This window comes from Trachypithecus francoisi, unplaced genomic scaffold (genome assembly GCF_009764315.1).
Source record: "Trachypithecus francoisi isolate TF-2019V2 unplaced genomic scaffold, Tfra_2.0 Lachesis_group0, whole genome shotgun sequence".
NCBI classification, from domain to species: Eukaryota; Metazoa; Chordata; class Mammalia; order Primates; family Cercopithecidae; genus Trachypithecus; species Trachypithecus francoisi.
The window spans coordinates 97,068,633-97,086,158 of NW_022681453.1; the positions used below are offsets into that span (position 1 = coordinate 97,068,633).

The window sequence follows — 17,526 nt, forward strand, 5'->3', positions numbered from 1 at the left end:
GGCCCTCCAGTCTGGGTGATAGAACAAGACCCTGTAGCAAAAAAATAAAAATAAAAAAACTTAAAATAGATTTTATTGCTTACCTCACGAAACCTAAATTTCATGCCTTGTTTCAAGGGTTTAAGAAATGTAAACGAGTTTATCTTTACTAATCATTGTCATTATTCAATATCTCCTCAAGTCGATAAAATTTTCAGGTATTGTAACTTGTATTTGATTTTTATATGACTAGCCAATAAATAGCTTCTTGATTTATTTTTTAACTGCTAATATATTTTAAAACGATTGGACTTGCATTAGGAAACTCAAAGCTGTTTCTATTTGAGCAATAAAAATACAATAATTTTAAAAGCTGTAGATATTCTAAAGATGCTTTACATGGAAAAACATATCATTCATCAATTTATTCAACAGATTGGTTAAATAAGCCAAGTTCTAAGAATTCTGCTAGGAGCTAGAAATACTAGGATGAATGAGATGTACTTTCCGGCCCCAGAAAGTTACAATCTACTCAAATAACATAATAATCAACATACTTTTAAAATAGTGTTGCTTCAGAAAATTTGCACATTTGGGGAAAAGGGTATTAAAAACTAAAAACCCATGTGTCATTTAAAGGGCTATTTATACTTTTTTTTTTTTTTTTTTTTTTTTTTGATACGGAGTCTCACTCAGTCGCCCAGGCTGGAGTGCAGTGGAGCGATTTTGGTTCACTGCAAGCTCCGCCTCCGGGGTTCCCGCCATTCTCCTGCCTCAATCTCCCGAGTAGGTGCGACTACAGACGCCGCTACCACGCTCAGCTAATTTTTTGTATTTTTAGTAGAGACGGAGTTCCACCATGTTAGCCAGCATGGTTTCGATCTTAAAGGTCTATTTAAAGGAAGAGTCCTTTACTGAAGAATATTTTCTTCGTTAGGCTAATTAAATAAATCATTTAGCAATATATTTTTATAATTAACTTTTTAAATATATATTTAATTCTAGGCAATAAATAATAAATGTTGTGAAGATATTTGAAAACAGTTTATCTCGTGGGATAAAATAATAACAGTTTTCATGACTCAAACATTTGATTTAATATACATTTTTAAAAGAGAAAAAGATTTACATTTATTGTTCAAAGCAATTTTTGATTATAATATATTTTACCCAGCAAATCAATAATACTATTCCCACAACATAGATTTTTACATGTGGCAAAAAATAATCTTTAGTTTTACTGATCCAGTAAAAAGTCTTTAGTTAAAATAAAATTGAAGTTTTACTATGAACAACTGTCAAAATTTTTTAACTATTTATTATAAAGCTGTCGGACAGACATTACGAACAGATTCTTAACTCAGTTACAGGACAGTATAACACAGGTAATATTTCTACATCATAAAAATAATAGTAAAGAACAATGATTAAAATCCAGAGTATTTAAATCCTTATCTATATTTTTAAATAAAATTAAAACACGTTTAGGGAAAGTGAATACTTTTAAGGATATAATATCGATATTGTTTATCCACCTGGATTTTGTGAAACTCTTAATCTTCATTGTTATATTAAGCCTTAAAAATTAGCTTTCTTTATTTCAGGGGGATTAACTAGAAATCTGTCTTCACTGTTTCATTCACTCTAGTGGTAGATATTAAATCTCCTTCTTGGAATTAAATGTCTAATGAATGTGTAAAGACAGAAAAAAATATTTTTGGTGGACATTTTCTTGAACAACTTTGTGTTTCTAATGTGATAATCTGTATGTTATCTTTAAACCACTTGAAAGTATCTTTGGGCTGAAAAAGGAAGATGGACAAAGATCTGTTTCAGTTCTGGAATGTTATGAAATCACACTTCAAGTCTTTTTCTTAAATAGTCTTAAGAGCTCTTAACATACTTTTTTCACTAAAGTCAATGCAGATGTGATATCTTTTATCCACTGAGAATGTTTTTAAATTATGTACTAGTTATCCAATACCAAACTTCATGCTTATTGTCGGTAACCAATTCATTGTCGATTTTAGACATATATGATGTGAGAAAACATGAAATAAAACTCTTCTTCCAGGCCTCATAACCTGCCTTTGAAGGCAAATGCTGAAGGGTGCTCTAAATTTGTTTTGTAAAAAGTAATATTACTGGAATATTCACACAGTTACTACTTCAAAGACAAAAAAAATTAGCATGGTCTATAAATTATGTATATTTGTTAAAATAAATATTGCTGCTGTAGAAAGAAGGTAGAATCACTAGTGGAAACAAGGGGGAGAAGGAACAGAGGAGAAAGAAAGAGAGAAATCTGCCTTCAAAAACCATCTCTGCGATTACCAGCTGCCTTACCTCAGAAAGTTCCATACCTTTTAAGCATCATTCTTCTCATATATTCGTTGTGAGAACGATGAAGAAACATATGAAAACATTTATTATAACTGGGTTCTTTTACCTTAACACTGAAATAAACAATAACTTAATACTGATCCCTTTTTTCTTGCAGCTTACTATATACAGACATTCGCAGGGGATTTTTTTTTTTCTCTTTCAGTTTTTAAATTCTTTATAAGGAAGCTGCATGGACTCATCTGTTTAGCAGCCAGTACCTAGAAAGTTGGTCGTGCATCTTGAGTATGGGTTACTTTTTGTGCTAGTGAATCATAAATCAATATTAAAGTGAGTCCAAAGTAAAAACTGTCAGTATAAATGTATTGGTTAAAGATTTACAAAGTTTTCGGGAGAGCGACCTCCATACGGTTTTGATTCTCCACTTCTTTATGTCTATGTCTCTCCGTGGCGCTTGCCCTCCTCTTCCTTCAAAACTCACCAAAGTGAAAATAAATCTCCCTTCTGAAACTGTAAGATAGCACTGAGCAAAACTCAGCTAGTGACTTTGAAGCAAATTGGTACCAAGTCATTTAAGGAGGTATGCACATCTGGTCACAGATTTCTGCTGAGCTATCCCTCGTTTCTGCTGCATGGCCCAGCCAGATCTGATAGTTCTGCTGCTTCTAAGCCATGTTTAGGGGCCATAGGAAACTTTGTTGATGCTGTTTTTTTTTTTTTTTTTTTTTTGAGAGGGAGTCTCGCTCTGTCGCCCAGGCTGGAGTGAGTGGCGCGATCTCGGCTCACTGCAAGCTTTGCCCCCCAGGTTCCTGCCATTCTCCTGCCTCAGCCTCCGGAGTAGCTGGGACTACAGGCGCCCGCCACCACGTCGAGTTAATTTCTGTATTTTTAGTAGAGACGCAGTTTCACCGTGTTAGCCAGGATGGTCTCGATCTCCTGACCTCGTGATCCGCTCATCTCGGCCTCCCAAAGTGCTGGGATTACAGGCTTGAGCCACCGAGCCTGGCCGACGCTGTTCTTGATCCTCCTGCCAAGGCAGCCTGCAAGTCATTCTACCCTTTGATTTTGCAAACTCTCCAGCAATGCTAATTGACACAGACAGTAGATTGTTGCAAATCTCAGTACCTTGAAATTTCTTCCTCAGCTCCTTCCCCAAACTTCTAAAGCGTGGGGAAATGTTTCCAGTGTGGAACGGAAACACCCCTCTCCAGTACAACGTGTTCAACACATTTTGTGTATATAGGTTTGAATCACCTTTTTTTTTTTTTTTTTAAATCTTCCATCATTTCTTCAAATTCTTCTAGACTTCAGCTTTCAGAAAACAAAATCCAGACAGACTTGGAGTCTCTCCTTTGCATTCTGTCCATACCTGGTTTGGTGTCCACAGTGGAAAAATGCCTCCTAAACAGACAAAAGAAAAAGGAAAACACAACATAGAAAAACATATTCAGATTAACATAGTAAAATTGTATTAATCCACAAAGGTATCATGGCACCTTTTTTTTTTTTTTTTTATACTTTAAGTTCTAGGGTACATGTACATAACGTGCAGGTTTGTTACATATGTATACTTATGCCATGTTGGTGTGCTGCACCCATCAACTCGTCAACACCCATCAATTCATCATTTATATCATGTATACCTCCCCAATGCAATCCCTCTCTTCTCCCCCCTCCCCATGATAGGCCCCAGTGTGTGATGTTCCCCTGCCCGAGTCCGAGTGATCTCATTGTTCAGTTCCCACCTATGAGTGAGAACATGCGGTGTTTGGTTTTCTCTTCTTGTGATAGTTTGCTAAGAATGATGGTTTCCAGCTGCATCCATGTCCCTACAAAGGACGCAAACTCATCCTTTTTGATGGCTGCATAGTATTCCATGGTGTATATGTGCCACATTTTCTTAATCCAGTCTGTCACAGATGGCCATTTGGGTTGATTCCAAGTCTTTGCTATTGTGAATAGTGCTGCAATAAACATACGTGTGCATGTGTCTTTGTAGTAGAATAATTTATAATCCTTTGGGTATATACCCAGTAGTGGGATGGCTGGGTCATATGGTACATCTAGTTCTAGATCCTTGAGGAATTGCCATACTGTTTTCCATAATGGTTGAACTAGTTTACAATACCACCAACAGTGTAAAAGTGTTCCTATTTCTCCACATCCTCTCCAACACCTGTTGTTTCCTGACTTCTTAATGATTGCCATTCTAACTGGTGTGAGATGGTATCTCATTGTGGTTTTGATTTGCATTTCTCTGATGGCCAGTGATGATGAGCATTTTTTCATGTGTCTGTTGGCTGTATGAATGTCTTCTTTTGAGAGATGTCTGTTCATATCCTTTCCCCACTTTTCGATGGGGTTTTTTTTTCTTGTATATTTGTTTGAGTTCTTTGTAGATTCTGGATATTAGCCCTTTGTCAGATGAGTAGGTTGCAAAAATTTTCTCCCATTCTGTAGGTTGCCTGTTCACTCTGATGGTAGTTTCTTTTGCTGTGCAAAAGTTCTTTAGTTTAATTAGATCCCATTTGTCAATTTTTGCTTTTGCTGCCATTGCTTTTGGTGTTTTAGACATGAAGTCCTTGCCCATGCCTATGTCCTGAATGGTACTACCTAGATTTTCTTCTAGGGTTTTTATGGTATTAGGTCTAACATTTAAGTCTCTAATCCATCTTGAATTAATCTTCGTATAAGGGGTAAGGAAAGGATCCAGTTTCAGCTTTCTACTTATGGCTAGCCAATTTTCCCAGCACCATTTATTGAATAGGGAATCCTTTCCCCATTTCTTGTTTCTCTCAGGTTTGTCAAAGATCAGATGGCTGTAGATGTGTGGTATTATTTCTGAGGACTCTGTTCTGTTCCATTGGTCTATATCTCTGTTTTGGTACCAGTACCATGCTGTTTTGGTTACTGTAGCCTTGTAGTATAGTTTGCAGTCAGGTAGCGTTATGCCTCCAGCTTTGCCCTTTTGACTTAGGATTGTCTTGGCAATTCGGGCTCTTTTTTGGTTCCATATGAACTTTAAAGCAGTTTTTTCCAATTCTGTGAAGAAACTCATTGGTAGCTTGATGGGAATGGCATTGAATCTATCAATAACCTTGGGCAGTATGGCCATTTTCACGATATTGATTCTTCCTATCCATGAGCATGGTATGTTCTTCCATTTGTTTGTGTCCTCTTTGATTTCACTGAGCAGTGGTTTGTAGTTCTCCTTGAAGAGGTCCTTTACATCCCTTGTAAGCTGGATTCCTCTGGAGACGACGTGCAGGTCAGAGGCCCGGGCACGACAATCGAAATGGCACCTCGAAAGGGGAAGGAAAAGAAGGAAGAACAAGTCATCAGCCTCGGACCTCAGGTGGCTGAAGGAGAGAATGTATTTGGTGTCTGCCATATCTTTGCATCCTTCAATGACACTTTTGTCCATGTCACTGACCTTTCTGGCAAGGAAACCATCTGCCGTGTGACTGGTGGGATGAAGGTGAAGGCAGACCGAGATGAATCCTCGCCATATGCTGCTATGTTGGCTGCCCAGGATGTGGCCCAGAGGTGCAAGGAGCTGGGGATCACCGCCCTACACATCAAACTCTAGGCCACAGGAGGAAATAGGACCAAGACCCCTGGACCTGGGGCCCAGTCGGCCCTCAGAGCCCTTGCCCGCTCGGGTATGAAGATCGGGCGGATTGAGGACGTCACCCCCATCCCCTCTGACAGCACTCGCAGGAAGGGGGGTCGCCGTGGTCGCCGTCTGTGAACAAGACTCCTCAAAATATTTTCTGTTAATAAATTGCCTTCATGTAAAAAAAAAAAAAAAAAAAAAAACCATTGCACCTTTTTAAAATTTCACCGAAATCATTGGAAGTATATGAAGCCTCTCAAGAACTCCTTACTGTTCTTATCCCAATATATTGTTTCTGCTTTTTAAGTAATTATCCTAGAACCAGCTGTGATAACCTTTATTAAAGTCTGCGATAAAAATGGCCCCTGGCTTAGCTATTTTTGCTTTCCCAAATTCCACTTTACAGAAAACTGGGTAGAGAAGCACATAACATGGTGAGAAAAGTCTGCCTTCTGCCTCAACTAGTTTTACCTCAAATGGAACTTCAAAGGATGCTCAATCCATTCTTTACTTGAAGTTCAAATTGTATATAATTCCTATCCTTACAAGTCCATGGGTTTCACCTATTTCCACACCTAAGTATATTACTGTATATTGTGACTGTTCCTCCTGTATCTTCAACCCCTCTTTACCCTGATTTCCTGTTTAGCATGTGAACTTGAAGTACAAGTCTTCCCTTCACGCTTACGCCCTGTATTAGTCCATTTTGACACTGCTATAATGATACCACCTGATACTGTGAAATTTATAAACAAAAGAAGTTCATTTGACTCAAAGTTCCACATGACTGGAGAGGCCTCAGAAAACTTACAGTCATAGTAGAGGCGAAGCAGAAGCAGGCACCTTCTTCACAAGGCGGGAAGAGAGAGAGAGTGAAGGGGGAACTGCCAAACACGTCTAAAGCCATCAGCTCTCGTGAGAACCCACTTGCTATCCTGAGAAGAGCATGCGTGAAACGGTCCCCATGTTCCAATCACCTCCCACCAGGTTCCCTCTCCACATGTGGGGATTACAATGCAAGATGAGATTTGGACAGAGATATAGAACCAAACCATATCACACTCCATTCACCTTCAACCTTCACAGCAGAACGTAATGAAAATGTCTGTAGTCTGTCTCCAAAATCCACCTCTTTTTCTTCAAGTCATCACAGTAACTAATACTTTAAAGAAGCAGCTCGTACCACGGCAGCTTCCTCATTGCTATATCCAGTGTAAACTCTTCAGTTCTTACCTCATTTCTAATTTACTGTTTCCTGGTCTGTGTCCTCTATTCAACTATCAGCTCTACAAGGGCACCTACGTATAGTGACACGTACATGGTACTCACTCCAAAACCCATTGTCTAATGAATGCATAATAGAAAGGAACAGAAAGCAGTAGTCCTACATAACTCAAAATTTCCAGCAAGAAAAATACATTATCTTATAGAAAAAAAAATAATTTAGACCTCAGCCTTAAAGTAATTCTGATATGCCTAGTATTTTAGTTTGTTCTTATTTTTGGTTTTGTTTTATTTTGTTGCTTTGCTATTGCTACGGCTCCTTGTTGATACTGCAAAATATTTCTTCACTGGACATTAGGGAGGACTTTTCAAATATTCTCCTCAAACTTCCATACCCAATATTCTCAGGCTCTAATTCCAAAGTAAGAAGAACAGAACACCCTATCAAATCATTCAAAATATGTAGGTGTAACTAATGAGTGTCAGGCTCATCATGAAACAATCCTTACATTATAAAATTTCAAGCTATTTTTACCTTGAGGATTATATTACTTTTGCTTTAAAGTACAGAATTCTCATGGTGTGGCAATTCTTGTCTCATGTTCCATTTCATAATACAAGTATTTTTTATAATAATTCAATGGATAGTACACATTTAATGGAACCAAACTGGTGCATATACACAGATACACATATACGCATATACTCAAGAAAGGAATCCAAGCAGGCAAAACTTTGTTTTTCATTATGAAAAATTATTTGAAATAATGAATGAAATATTATTTTTATACTTCTTTTCTGGTTATCCTTTTCATAAATAAAACTTTGAGCATATCACCATTAATTTGATAACATTTCAAAAGTAATTAAAAGCAAAAGTAATAGCATATATAACATTTAGGAGGAAGGAAGAAGATACTACAAAAAAAGAGAGGGAATTTCAATTTCTGAAGAAAGAAGGATGCATTTTTTTTTTTTACTTTCTTCTGATTTGGAAATATAAGAACCACAATGATCAATTTTGTCTCTCAGATAAAAAGGTCACCAAAAATAATTTTAAAATAATATTACAGTGACAGTAAATAAATTTTTACAAATAAACTGATTGTTTTGTTTAAGCTCTTTAATTCTAATTCCACCATGATCTTCTATTGTCTCTCCAGGTTAGGGTTGGGGTGGATAGGGAGTGAGGTGGGAGAGAATTCTCTCCATCTGGGTAATCACTGTTGACCTCACAAAATGTTGGGGAAGAGAGAGAAAGTGAAGGAAGCAGGTTCACATAATTCATGAAATTAATAACATTTATGACTTTCCTTAAACAATTCCTTTTTACGATTTTCAACTCCAAAAAATACATAAATTTGATCATCTCATTTCTATCATTAGTGCCCCGTTGTCTATAGGGAATCACGGCCTGAATTACAGAACCCGGGAGGGTCAGGCTGTACCTCCCTCTCCTATCCATATGCAGGGCTGTAGCAGTTTTAAAACATCTGCCTGGCTGCTTCAGGCCCTCCCACATTTTCCTGCATCTCCACAGAGTAGAACTATTCAAGACATCTACCTTTCCTAGGAAGGCTTCTAGCCCTCACAAGCACTCCCTCTCCTCTGCACCCTTGCCAGAACTCTGTTATCCTAGAGATCATGTTGCAAGACAAATGTTTATTTCCTGCCACTTAATTTCAGACTGCTGAAGGGAACAAAAAGAGTTTAAAATTAATCATCTGTGTATCCCTGTGATCAACTGCAGTGTCCTGTATAACCCAATAATATTAAAAGAATAAAGATAGCAAGTTTATGAACCACCTCACTTCACAATTAAGCTGATATGATCTAAACCAAATATTTATTAATAATTGAAATGTCAGTAGTCAAAGATATAAATAACGTTCAAATGTGAAGTGTAAATGATAAAAGGAAGCAGGTCATTGATAGAGAGGGCACAACGCTTCTCCTGCCTTTGGTCCCATAGCCACTGTGATCTCCCACTTAGATTTTTTTCTTCTTTGTTACCCTTCAGAACAGTGTAATGCTGTGTTTTGATGCGACCCTGAGCCTTCACTGAGCCACTGGTGAGCACGGTGTTAGAAGCCTCTTCCTAGACTCTGTCATCACCTCACTCTGCATTCACCACCACTGAGTAAGGCAACTTTTGGAACCCAAAACCCTGAGAAATAAGTCATAATATAACCTTTCAATTGTATTAAGTCCTCTTCACACTTTATTCAGATGTTGAAGAAATCAAAAAACCTAGAGTCTGAAAAAGTGACACTAGGACTTGAGACTTTCATCCCTAGACCTAGAGAGTGACCTGGTATCCCCCAGCCTCCTGTGTGATCCAACAAGGCAGATTCATATTCTAGTTTCCCATGCAGGAGGACTCAGCAGGGAGGTTTCATCTGACAGCCTGATACACTTTTGGTTACCTTTGTCCTCTAAATCTTACCTGTAGGTGTAAAAACAAAGGTCTTATACATTTACTCAGGTGAATGTATCCACGTGTTCTCTGCCTGCATGTATTTTCTCAGTCCAGCCCTAAATCCTCACCTCTCATTCTGTCTCCTGACTAGCTGGATGATAGAATAGATTCAGCTTTGTGTGAAGTGCCATGAACAGCCTAACCCTAAACACCCGACTCACATAAGCTCCTCCAATTATGTGGACCAGGGCAATTTCTAAATAACCTCTGGGCTTACACATCGCCACATCAGTGACCAATCAAGGCTATGCCACATTTCCCAGACAACACTCTGTAGTTCTCTATTACCTTGTCTCGCCTATCTATAACATCCACGCTGGCTTGGAAGCTCTGTTACCTCTGCTTTCTATGTCTCTTTCTGCTGAATGTGATTTTATTATTTTGTGCATTTAAGCAACTCTGACCCTTCTTGATTCTCTGTGGGGTGGAGAAGCATCACCAGTGCCTCCCTTCACCACCAAGAGCATCGACCTCGCACCTTGACTACTCTTGTGATTCTGATTCACCAAACTTTGACATTTACTCAGCTACCCTCAATTGTCTGAGCTTAGAGAAAGTGTGGGAGTATAGTGAGGGTGTTCCTTTACATTAGTTCTTTCTTTTCCTGTATATACATATTTTATTTTTTTTACTGTGATAAACATAACATATACATATATCTGTTTGAGTCCCTGATTTATTTATTTATTTTTTGGGGGGAGGGGGGACCGTGGCTTTCTCTTTCTTTATTGGGCACTTGGTAGATGTCATGCAGATCTAAAAGTTACACTGTTAAATAATTATTTAAAAACTGAGCAGGATGAAGGTCCTGGTCCAGAGCACCAAACCAGAAGCAAAAAGGAATGGGGGCAGTGGATTGGGGGGTATTCCTCCAACATCACCAAAACCCAGAAAATGAGGATCCTAAGCTCCTCCACAAGCCAAATCCGGGGCTTGGGCCCTTGGGCTAATCCGCAGGTACCTCTGACTGCATCACGTTCAGAGTAAGGTAACCAGCAAGAGGCTGGAGCGAATGGCTAACCAATTCCAGACATGGACAGATGTAACTGAAAGGAGGACAAAAAATGGACAAGTACTGTCCAGCTATAGATAAGAGAGTGCAGTTAAGGGAGGTTGAGGGGCAGCGGAGAGGCTGGGGAAGCGAAATTGCAGCAATGCAGGAGTGTAGCCCCAGGGTCCTGTGCTGAGCAGCTGGTCAGGGTAGTAGATGTTAGTTCCCAGATGGAGATCCTGACCCAAGCCCAGGTAGAGGCCTCACACGTTGTGGGGTCCTTTTGGTGAGCTGGGGCTCCTCATCCACCAGCTTGGACTTGAGGTGTTCCTGGTAAGCCAGGATGTCTCCAGGCCACTTGGTGATTGTCTGCCTCTCACACACCCAAATTTCCTGTGCAAACTGCTGAATGCGTCTGAAACCATGGCTGACCAGCAGCTACCACCCTCAAACTCATTGATGGCATCTGCCAGGGTGTCGATGGTCTCAATATCCAGGTGATTGGTGGACTTGTCCAGGAAGAGCATGTGGTGGTTCGGCCAGGCCAGCCAGACCAGACACACTTGGCACTTCTGCCCATCTGACCAGTTCCAGATTAGGCTCACCTGTTGGTTCCCAGTGAGACCATATGACCCAATGATCTTCTTCATTTCTTCCTGATCTCTGGGTAGCACTTCATGTACTCCAAAGGCAAGAGATCTAAGTCCAGCTGCTCTTGCAAATGCTGATGGTAATGCCCTGTCTTGACACAAGAGTGTTTTCAGACCATGCCATCTGTGGGTATTAGCTCTCCAGTTAGCAGCTTCAGAAGAGTTGATTTCCGTGCTCCATTGGGCCTTACCAGAGCCATTCGTGTGTCAAGGTCAATTCCAAATTCTAGATTATTGTAGATGCAAGGCCCATCTTTTGTATACTTGAAGCTCACATTTTGCACCATAATGATGCATGGAGGGATCTTGCCATATGGTAGGAAATAAAATGACAGTGTCTTGTCACTCACGATCCTCTCTGTCAGTCCTGATGCCATCATTTTCTGTAGCATCTTCTCCTTGGTCTGGGCCTGCCAGGCCAGCTTGCCACTGCCATGGCCAAACATCACAATGTAGTTCTTCATGTGCGCAATCTGATCTTGCTCCCAGTGAAACCTCTTCATCCGGTTCTTCTCCAGCTCTAGCCACATCTTCACATACTGATCATAATTACTCATATAATACTTCAGTCTCTTGTGCATGTGAATGATGTTGGTACAGACACCATTCAGAAAATCCTGGGAATGGGAGACAAGGACCAAGATATTCTTATAAGTTTTTAGTTCTTCTTCCAACCACATGCAAGCGTCTAGGTCCAGATGGTTGATGGGCTCATCCAGGAACAGCATGAAGGGCAAAATAAAGAGGGCTCTGGCAAGGGCAGCCCTCATCCTCCAGCCCCCACTGAAGTCTTTCAGCTTTTTGCGCTGCATGGCAGGTGCGAAACCCAGTCTGTGCAAGATTTGCAAGGCCCTCATCTCTACCTTATCAGCATCCAGCTTCTCCAGGTACTCATAAGTTCCATGAGCTTCTCACACTCCGCATCTTCACGAACCAGATGCTCTGCCTCTCTCTCCAGCATGGCCAGCTCTGTGTCAACTTCCATCACACACTGCAAGGGTCTTGTCATTAGGGAGCATCTCCCGAGTCAGATGGTAGATGCCGATGTGCTCAGGGATGGGCACTTCACGTTTCCCAATAGCAGAGAGCAGCATGGACTTTCCAATTCCTTTTAAGCCAATGAGGCCATAACAACGGCCTGAACTCAATTCCAGCTTGGTGTCACTGGGCAGCTTTTGACTGTGAAAGGTGAGTGAGAGGTTGATAATGTGAACGTCAGTACTGCTGGGATGAGAGGCCAGGATGCCAGCGACAGCTCGAGCAGTAGCTTTCTTCATTTCAAAGTCCTCTAGCTCCTGGGTCAGCAAATCCACTTCTGTGGTATCTCTGCCATTGGCCTCATTTCTGCCACCTGTGGTTCTGTGACAGCATCTCCATTTTCTTCATGTCCTTTTCTGGGCCACTGTCGAGCTCTGGCAGCCTCCTTTTTGGCTGCCTTCTTCTTTGCCAGATCGGAGGGTATGATGATGACCCACAGGGGTAGGTTACTGTTCTTTCAAGGAGCTGGACCTCACCACTCGGCCTCTGAGTCCGTGATTTTTTTAATTATTTTAGATATAGATACCCAGAAGTGAAATTCTTATATCATATTTTAATTCTATGTTTAATTTTGTGAGGAACTGCCATACTGTTCACATTTCTTCTTGTATCCCCTGTACACCAAAATATCTCCTTAGGTCTGGTGTAAACATCTGAATAGAAACAATGAGGGCAACTGTATTCATTATTTATGGCTGTGTGTCAAATTACCCTCAAAATGTGGCAGCTTAAAACAATAAACATTTATTATCTCAGTTTCTCTGGGTCAGGTCTGGTTTCAGCTTAGCTGGGTGCCACTGACTCAAAGTATCTTGCAATCAAGGTATTAGCAGAGGCCGTAGTCAACCCAAGGCTCAAATGGAGAAGAATCTACTTCCAAACTCACTCATACGTCCAGTTAGGAAGTCTCAGAAGATACGCTTCCAAGTTCCCTTAGATGGCCATTGGCATGCACCCACCAGGTTCTCACTGGGAGCTGATCAGAGATGTCAGTTCCTTGACACATGGGCCTCTCCATAGGCTGCTCACAACATGGCAGAGTTTTCTTCAGAGTGAGGACTCCTCGAGAGAAAGAGAGCAGGAGAAAGCTTGAGCAAGGCAGTCGTTTCATAACCTAATCTTGGAATGGCATCCCATTACTTTTCCTGTATCATATTCATCAGAAATGGATCATTAGTTTCAGCAAACACTTGGGGGAGGGTATTATACAAGGATGTGAGTACCAAAAGGCAGAGATCACTGGGGACCATTTTAGAGGCTGCCTACCACAGCAAGAAATGTGTTTTGCTTTTGTATTCATTGCTGTAATCTAGAACAATTAGGATCTAGAAAATAACAGTTTAATAATGAATGAATATTAGTAGGAATGTAACATCTGAGCCTTCACATATTTATATGGTGTTTGAAATCAGAAAAAACATAGTATACCCTAACTTATGATGCTTTTAAAAACTGAAATATATCTTTATCTTTTTTATTACGTTACAGTAAAATTCAGAATAAAATTTAGCAGTAAAATTCAGAATCAAATTTAGCATCTCTCCCAAAAGACATGAAGAAAACAATACCATGTACTGACTCCTTTTGTATATTTCCTGGTATTCTGGTGGAAACTTTCTCATTGTATGACATATGGGAATAGATAATATGGTTGAAGATAATGCAGTCTATTTTAAGAATTTTACATCAGTTACTGAAAGGCTTTTATGCTCCATGTTAAGGAAAGCAAAGAATATTACACTAAATATATGCATGCTTTTATGCTTGGATTCTTTTTTTCAAATGTCATATTGATCTTTAGAGGAGACTTTTACATTACATCAGTAATAGTAATAAGGAAAAAATACATATTTATTAACATAGGCTGCTATATTGGGTACCAAAGGTATATCTAAATATGCCCTTAGCCCCTTAATTTTTTAAAATAATATTATTTGGTGTTCTTGTCTAACCGAATTACTTCTTATACTCAGAATTTTATAATTGGTGATAATTTATTAGGCTTCCTGAAAGTTGTTAGGTATGTTATACCATGTACTCTCTATAAATATGAAAGAAGTATTATTGTATTTATTCAAGAGACATGTGCCAGTTTAAGGAGAAAGCTGAAATGTTTAGCAGCAGTGCATTGGACAATCCCAGAGAGAAAGCTGTATGATACACTGTTCAAATCTTTCCAACAAAAAAGGATATAATTCTTAGCCAGACAAGATCATAAGCTATGATATATGTGTTGTACTATGGATACAGAATGGTAAGTTTCACCTGTTAGCCAACTCAGATCAAGTGAAAGTGATAATTTTAAGGAAAGTATTCAAAGTATTATGAAACCACTCCCAGGTTTTAGCATACGTATGTAGTTTTCAGTTAGTAATGACTGCCAGGACAGCAGTGTGGAAAAAGAGAACAGTAGCAAAAGGTTTATTCCTCTTGCTGTATGTTGTATGATAATGACCACAATAAAATAGCATCATATACTTATCTTATACTTCATAGATCCTAACACAGTTAATGACTAAAAATATTTTTGGATTTTTTTATCCCAATATTGACTACTCCCAAATATTTATTGTACTTAATTTATAATGAAGCAAGCTCTAAAATCACCTCTAACTCTAAAAGTTTACTATAGTATGATAGAAACTTGTACCAATGTTAGTTTTGGTAAATAAAAACATTTCTTTCATTTTAGCAATAAAATGATATTATTGTATTTACTTAATAACTTCTCAAATTCTGACTTTGCTACCTATTTTTAAAATAATTCCACAAACACATATGTTTTTTAGCTTCTTTGATATTCCTAACTCAATAAGACTTTTAAAAATCTATTGGTACGTGCCTACGGTCCCAGTTACTTGAGAGGCTGGGGTCTTGGGAGCGCTTGAACTCAGGAGGTTGAGGCTGTAGTGAGCAATGCACTCCAGCCTGGGCAACAGAGCAAGACTCTGTCTCAAAAATAGATAAGTAAATAAAATACTTGATCTCTTAAATCATAAACCATTCCAAAATTTAGAATTCCAAGTATAATAGTTATAATCCAAAAGTATGCTAATTATTACTAAAATTTCTTTAAAACTTACCAACTTTGCTATAAGAACACATAGATACATCTAGAAGAGTCCAGATTCAATTTGTTCTATTCATAGCAAGTAAGTTTTACCTCTGCTTTCTCAGAGTGTTGATAGTCAATATTTCAATTGAAATACTGTAATTGTTAATTGTTTTAAATTTGGGGGCATTGATTTAAAAGCGGAATCACTCACTTATAAATGATTAAATATTAAAGCCTTAAAATAAAAACATAATTCCTTAAGAAATAATATTATGAAAGAAATGGAAAAGTGACATAACCAAGAAAATCCAGATCCCTTATTATTGCTTAAAACTAAAAATGATAAGCATAATTATTGAGCAACAAATAGACTGTCATAGTTCTAAAGTCAAGAACTAAGAATCTCAAGCGAAGGTTTTACAGACTCAACAAAGTTTATATGATAATAGTGCAATTCCAAATTGTATAATAAAAATGTTCTTGGTTGCTGTTGATTTACCTACCAAAGTACGATTCCCGCTGCAAATTTCTTTTTAAATTTCTCACATCTTTTTCTTGCATACGTGGTAGTGACACTCTTTTCATATTGCAGTTGTAAATTAGCTTTAAAACCTGGTGAGCTACAGAAGCCTTATCCTTTGGTCATACCATGAATACCCAAGGTTTCTAGAATTGGTTAAGGTAGATCCGTAGTCCCTTGACTGACTCTTAAGTACCTTCATGACTAATTTTCCACACAAGGCTTTCTCATTACCAATACTTGGAAAGAAAATGAGAAGTGCCAATTAAGGTAATATTTCTATTGATTAAAAGAACCAACTATTAATGTATCATTTATTTATTAGAAAATAATTATATTTTATTTTATATCATTTTACAGTTAAAACTTTAAAACACACTGTGATTATAAACTTGGAAGAGGCATTTGATAGAGGTTCTTAAGCTAAATTACATAAAATTTCTAGGCTTCAAGGTATCTGTGAACTTCCTGAAACTGTAAGATATTTTATGTTAATGAACATATTTCTAATAACATCCAAAGAGAGAGAGAAGAGAAAGACAGAAGTGAAGGATGAATGACTCCAAGGTTAGCAGCCTGAGCAACAAAAAGAATGGAATGTGCCATCAGCTGGGAAGGGATGATTTCAGGTGGAGCCATTGTGGAAGGGCGGGGTCAGGTGTTCAGTTTTATGTGGGTTAACTTTGAGATATGTATCAGATAAACTAATGCCACATGAACTAACCACAGAGAGGCACAAGATGGTAAGAAAAACAGAACTCAAAAAAAATATGTAGTGTTCACATAAGTAATAATACTATTAAGGATATGCTACAAAAATGGTAGGACACCTTTCCTGAATTTTGTGTAAATGTTATTCTAATTTCCCTCTAAGGTACATTTAAAGACCAAGAAATTAGTTTTGCCTTTGAAAGAGAAACCATTTTCTTTCTATATGTGTTTTTTTGTTATACCAATGATACACAGCTATTAAATATGGTTATAAATATTTAACCTATTAATGGTTGTGTTACACATTATAAATAGCTTTATGAGCTCACCAAGCACTGAAAGTGGTATACTCTAGTTCCCCAAGGAACCATGGATAAAGTCACTGCCACAGTGGACAACATTATGTGCATTCACCAGTGACAAATGAGTGCTATGTCAGTTACAGATACTATATTGAGTTTATTTTAGTCAGTAAAGTTGGTGGCAAAGAGAAGATATGGTGTAAACTGATCTTGTCTAACTGATAGCACACTAAGAAAAAAAACCCTTCTTTTGGAATTAATTTTACTCCACAGTAATGAAATAGTGTACTTTTTTTTTTTAAATCCTGAAATTAATGTAAAAGAATGTGTCAGTGGTGTTGGTTATTTAGGACCCCTACATACCATATTTTGAACTTTTCTATTCTTACACACTTCTTTCTTCTTGGTCTGCCCTCTTTTTTTTTTTTTTTTTAATACTTTTCCCTTTTGGAGAGATTTATCTTGCTTATACTTAGGATCACCGCTAAAGGGTAAAATTAATAAGTCATCGCGGCAGACAGCTGTAGCATAACATGCAAAAGGGAAGACAAGCCAACTTGACAGAGGTCCAGGTCTCTATGCACAAGCTTTGTGGCCTTGGGTTGGATACTTAATTTT

General features: G+C 38.3%; 1 protein-coding gene and 1 pseudogene across 1 annotated transcript; one reads left to right on the forward strand and one right to left on the reverse strand.

The window, feature by feature from the left end:
- The first annotated feature begins 5,569 nt into the window (after positions 1-5,569).
- Positions 5,570-6,141, forward strand: LOC117083643 (40S ribosomal protein S14-like). Its single transcript, XM_033211577.1, has one exon. It carries the CDS (start codon positions 5,618-5,620, stop codon positions 5,909-5,911), a length of 294 nt encoding a protein of 97 aa, XP_033067468.1. The 5' UTR covers positions 5,570-5,617; the 3' UTR covers positions 5,912-6,141.
- A 4,674-nt stretch (positions 6,142-10,815) lies between these two features.
- Positions 10,816-12,777, reverse strand: LOC117078379 (annotated as a pseudogene).
- Positions 12,778-17,526: the final 4,749 nt, after the last annotated feature.